Below are 5,515 nucleotides of genomic sequence, written 5' to 3'. Positions count from 1 at the left end.
CCATGCGAGAAGCCCCGGAAGAGGCCGGTGACAGGGCAGAGAGACCAGCCCAGCGGGCTCGTGGGCATGTGTCCCTTTGAAGAGAGATCACTGGTGCTGGTAGCCAGGATGCAAGACGGGCCTCAATGCCAGGCTGGGGCTTGTCCACGTGGACATCCACTGAGGTCCGTAGGGAGGCTGTGAAACCATCTCCCCCATTTCCAGTTGGGGAAACCAAGTCCCAGAGACCTCTGGTGACGTGGCCAAGGCCACACAGCGAGTAGACCCCAGGGAGCAGGGGCCGCCAAGAGGGGGATTTTGCTAGTCTCTCGAGACCCACAGGAGAGGACACGGTGGGGGGGCCCCTCTGAGTGGTTCCCCCACCAAAGAGAATTTCTCCAGTTGGGAGGAAGTGGGAGTTCTCCTTTTGTGATGTGAATGTCAGAGATTCTGGGCTCCCCAGTGACTAAGAGGTGTATGAGGCTTGTGGGTGGAGGGAGTACTTAAATACAGGTCTTCCTGTCCTCCCGAGACTGAAGACACCTGGGCTGGGACACACAGGACGGAGCATGGCCAGCCTGCGGACCCCGCTCCTAGTGGCCCTTGTCCTCCTTGCGGTGGCACTTCAAGCAACTGAGGCAGGTGAGGCAGGGGAGTGGGAGAGGCCAGGGCTGGACACTGAGGTGTCTTTCTCATGTCATGGACGAGCAACTGGACTGAGAGCAGAAGATCCCAGTCTGCGGTCAGCTCTGGTGGCCTTGGCCTGGTCTCAGTGCTTCTCTGGGGCTCAGTTTACACATCTGTTCAATGGGTAGACTTGAAGGCTTGGAGTTTAGGATCTGTCTCGGCTGGGTTAGAGGGTTGTAGTGTCTCCACCCCAGAGAACTCGAGCACAGGGCCCCGGGGGGATGGGTGAGGTCCCCCGAGGGGCAGGCTTGAGTCGGGGAGGTAGAGTCTGGGTAAGGGATCCTCCCCTGGAAATCTGGGCCTGCCCTCCCCCTATCCATCTTTGCTCCAAACCTGTCCTCAACATTGGGTTCCTGACTCCTCACCCCATTGTGAACTTCTGCTCTGTGTTGGGTAGAGGAGTGAGCCCTGGAATGGAAGTCAGGCAGCTATGAGCAATAATTGCTCCAAGTTCCATGTATTAGAGACCCCTGTAAGTCGATACTATTACTAAGCCCTTGGTCAGAGCAGGAAATTGGGCCTCAGGAATGTTAAATGATTTGGCCAGGGTGGCCCAGTGACGCGGGGCAGAGCAGGATTCAAAGCCAGATCTCTAAACCTTGGTCCTGACTCTGCCACATTCTTGCTGCGTGACCCTGGGCAAGTGCCTCTCCCTCTCTGGGCTGCAGCCTCACCAGTGCACAGCGAAGGGGGTCTGGGTAGATGCAAGCAGAAGCAGACTGCCCACAAGTTCACGCTACGGATCACCAGGCAGCTTGTCAGAATGCACGGGGGATGCAGCAAGCCCAGGTGGGCCCGGTGGCTCTGACAGGCTACCAGGCCATGCCGAGGTTGCTGGTCCTCAGATCTCACCTTGAGTAGCACCAAGTCCCGTCCAGGTGTTGAGGGTCGTTGGTGCTCAGTCGTTCTGAATCCCCATCACTGGAGCTGACCGTCCAGGGGCATATGCACTGGGCCCCTCGTGGCTTTTCAGAGAGCCGCAGTGTAGGGTCTTTGTGGGCCCAGAATCTTCCGGTCACCGTCCTTCCACATGAGGATACAGGAGCCACATCTCTTCCCTGGAGCCTAGAGGAGCCCAGGGTCAGGGGCTGGGGTACAGGGCGACCTCTCTGTGCTCCAGCTTATGGATTCTCTGGGCACCCCCTGCCCCCAGGCCCCTACGGTGCCAATGTGGAGGACAGCGTCTGCTGCCGGGACTACCTCCAGCGGCCCCTGCCCCTGCGTATGGTGAAATATTTCTACTGGACCTCGAACTCCTGCCGGAGACCTGGCGTGGTGTGAGTAGGAGCCGGGGCCACAGGGCCTTGCAGGGCTTGGCAGGTGTGGCCTGGGATGGCCCAGGTGCAGGTGGGTGGGACTGACCCAGGATGAGGGGAGTGCGGCTGGGTTTCCGGATGCCAGCGGGAGGGCTTGGCTAGAAAATCGATGGCTCGGCCAGGGCTTGAGTGTACCAAGAACAAAAATAATGTGATCATTCATCAAATAATGTGATCATTATCGGACACCTACTCTATGCCAGGCAACATGCCAGCTTGTGAGAATGCAGAGCTGAAAGGACAGGGTGCCACCCAGCGTGGGCACGGCGGGGCAGGCAGTCCATGGCCGTCAGGGTATGGGGTCTAGTATAGGATACGGGCAGCAGGCCTGGTGCCACTGAGTCAGCAAAGATGCTCGCACCGGAAGCATCTGGGACCCTCCCCAGGCCCCTGGGCGTCCTGTGAGGCAGCCCATTTTGACGGAAGAACATTAAGAGCTAAAAGTTACAGAGTGTTTCCGGCATGCCGGGTACTGTTCTGATCATTACCTCTGCTAACTCTCACAACAGTCCTTCGAGGAGGTTCATTTATTCCCCTTGTGTAGACGGAGAAACAGGCATAGCAGGGAAAGTGACTTGCTCACGGTCGCCCAGGCTGGAACCACGACTCACTCCCGGGTCCTTGTTCAGGGCTTTCTCCGGAGTCTCTGGTTCTCTTTGCTTCTTTCTCTTGCTGTTTTTTCCTTCCTTTTCCCTGGCCTGTGCCCACCCCTCATCTCTGTGTTTCAGCCCTTGCAGACCAGGCTGGAGGGGGACACACTCCCAAGGTCCCCTGAGAGTCTGGGTTCACAGCAGGCACAGCCCAGTCCAATCTCACGGGCTCTGGCCCTTGGGCAGGTTGCTTCATCTCTCTGGGCCTCAGTTTCCTTAGCTATAAAATGGGTAGAATAATAGGGTCTCATAAGGTTCTTGTAAGGATTTATTAAGAAAATCAATGTAAAAGGTTCAGGCCAGCTTCTGGTATAATTATAGAGCACCTACTATGTGCTGTGGCACTTAGAAGTGTATAGTTTTCTGAACACTTCAGTGTATATTAATTCATCACATCTTCATCAAAATCCTGTGAGATTGGCCAATGATTATCATCCCCATTTTACAGATGTGGCAACTGAAGCCCAGAGAAGTTAAGCAACTTGCTAACAACTGGCAGAGCTAGAATTTGAACCCAGATAGGCTGGCTCCAAAGTCTACAGCCTTGGCCGTTTTCTTTCCCAAGGCAATGTCAGCGATATTATAGAACCCTTGGGGATTCTATTCCATGTCCTGACCTGTCACTCAAGTCTGGGACTGAGAGTTCTCGAAGTCCTTGCTGCTCATCTCCTTCTTGAGAAATATGCTTTGCATACAGCAGGTGGCTCATACATTTTGAATGACTTTGTATAGCAGGTGACTCATAAATGCTGTACATACATTAGGTGGCTCATAAATGCTAAGCTCCCAGGGGGTTGTGGCATCCTTGCTGCGTGTGGATGCTGCTGCATTTTCTCCCTGGTGTCTCCTCCTTGCAGCTTGCTAACCACCAAGAACCGGGAGATCTGTGCCGACCCCAGGCTGCCCTGGGTGAAGAAGATTCTCAGGAGGCTGGACCAATGAGGAGGGGCCCTGCTCTGATGACCATGGCCTTGGCTCCTCCAGGAAGCCTCACGGAGCCCCACCTCCCTGCCATTACAGCTGCTCCCTAACGGAAGCCTGCACCAGCAACTCTCTCTGCATTCCTGATCTTCAGCCCTGCAGCTGTCACCCTCAGTCCGGCCTCCACACTGTCACTCCTAACTCCCCTCCGACCCTTCCAACCCATCCTCTGCCCCCTGTAGCCACAGGGTCCACATTCCGGTCAGTCACTCCCTTGCCCAGTATCCTTCCATGGCTCCCCACTTCCCTAAGCTGAGGTCAGAGCTCCTGGGCCCATCCCTATCTCCAGCCTTGCCCCCTTCCCGGCATGCATATTGGGCTCCAGCTCCCTGTTCTCCAAACCCACGCTCTACATTTGCCCGAGATGCTGCTGTCACCCAGAATGTCCTTCCCACTGCCAGCATGTGGGGAACCTCACCAGCCCTCCAAGGCATTGCTCAGCCCAAGCAGTCAGTGATCAGGTTTCAAGTTTTAGACTTTCTCTGGCCCTCTGGCCCCCTGAACAGCCCTAGTCACAGTCTGCCTGGATTCCTGTGACTCAGGAGCTTGTCCTCCAGCCCCGTTGGTTGGACCAAGGTTCCCATCTGAGTTGCTCTGGTCTCTGGGCCTCCAGCATAGAGCAGGGGAGCTGGTTCAGGGCCAGAGCCGGCAAGTGGCTGCAGGCTGAATCCGTGCAGCTAATGTCCTTCCCCTCTGCTCCCCCACAGAAGGCACTTACATGTCAGCTCAGAGACTCAAGGTCACTAGCAAGGGGCAGCCGGGTCAATGGTGAAGCCCCAAATCTGCCCGGATTCCCCTTTCTTCCCCATTTGACCTGCCCCTTGGGTCTCTCTACCCTTCTTTCTTCCCTCGGGCTTTTGGTGGTCCTCCCACCCCAACACCCAGGCCGGGCCCCTCCCGCACACTCCTCCCCACCACTCCCCCCAGCTCCTTCCCCACATAGTTGATAAGCTACTCCTGGCCCTGGCTTGAGTGAATGACCACCCCAGTTGGTGTTGAAAGCTCTAGTGCTATTTGCATATGAAAACTGCATAAATACTTAAGAGGCCAAATGGATCAATGGAAGCATTTTAACAACTGTTGGGGGGCGGTGGGGAGATCCTGGCCTTGGGGGGCAGCTGGCTGTGGGGGAGTAGCCTGTGTGCCGTGGGGGGTGCAGTTATGTGGAGGAATCTGGGTGGAGACTGTTCACGAGTGGTTGGGGCCAGGTCAAAGACAGGCACACCTCCCTGGGGACAGCAGTGTCCCAGGTAAAGAAACAAACTGTACACGCGCTTTCTCCTTTCTGAGGGAGCCTGGTGCAGCTCAGGTTGGAGCTGTGTGACCCCAAGGAGATCATGTCACCTCTCTGAGCCTCACCTGACAAATGAGAATGAGAATGTCCACCTTCCAGGCTTGCTCTGGGGTCAGGTTGAAAGTGTAGGGAATGACACTTTGCAAAGGCATACCGCTCCAGGGCCTGTGTCTCTCCTGGAGTCCAGGGTCACCTGCCTGCCACAGGCACTAGAAGTGCTAACCTGTCCACTGCCCATGAATGGGGCCCTCAAGGGTCCTGGGATCTCTGTCCCCTCCTGTCCTGCCCTTGTCCCTCAGGACTTCTAGAAAATAAATCCTTTAAAATAGTGTCTGCTTTGGTTCCTTGGCATTTTCTGTCCCTGAGAGATGGAGCAGGGGCACCACGGTCCCCTCTCTCCCAGTGGGGAAGCTCTGACATTGACATAGGAGGTGGTCTGCCCAAGGTCACTTTGTGCATGGTAGGGAGCCAGGACTGGACACAAGAACCTGGGAGGTAGCCGCACAGGTGCTAACAGGGAACGCCAGACATTTGTCCCAGAGTTCCCAGGCTGGGGCCAGCTGGCAGGAGGATTTGAAGAAACCATGCAGTCCCCAGGTCTAGAGGTT

At 56.1% G+C, this 5,515-nt stretch overlaps 1 protein-coding gene across 1 annotated transcript; it reads left to right on the top strand.

Moving 5' to 3' along the window:
* The first annotated feature begins 533 nt into the window (after nucleotides 1–533).
* CCL22 (C-C motif chemokine ligand 22) lies at nucleotides 534–5,236 on the top strand. Its single transcript, XM_045533651.1, has 3 exons — nucleotides 534–621; nucleotides 1,820–1,943; nucleotides 3,490–5,236. The coding sequence occupies exons 1-3, from the start codon at nucleotides 549–551 to the stop codon at nucleotides 3,572–3,574; spliced, it is 282 nt and encodes a 93-aa protein (XP_045389607.1). The 5' UTR covers nucleotides 534–548; the 3' UTR covers nucleotides 3,575–5,236.
* Nucleotides 5,237–5,515: the final 279 nt, after the last annotated feature.

Source organism: Lemur catta, chromosome 20 (genome assembly GCF_020740605.2).
Source record: "Lemur catta isolate mLemCat1 chromosome 20, mLemCat1.pri, whole genome shotgun sequence".
NCBI lineage: Eukaryota > Metazoa > Chordata > Mammalia > Primates > Lemuridae > Lemur > Lemur catta.
This window is presented reverse-complemented; position numbering and strand designations above follow the sequence as displayed.

Coding starts and splice junctions, on each gene's coding strand:
- CCL22 (XM_045533651.1), top strand. CDS start 549: ATGGCCAGCCTGCGGACCCCGCTCCTAGTGGCCCTTGTCCTCCTTGCG. Junction 622..1,819: donor ACTTCAAGCAACTGAGGCAG/GTGAGGCAGGGG, acceptor CCCTGCCCCCAG/GCCCCTACGGTGCCAATGTG. Junction 1,944..3,489: donor TGCCGGAGACCTGGCGTGGT/GTGAGTAGGAGC, acceptor TCCTCCTTGCAG/CTTGCTAACCACCAAGAACC.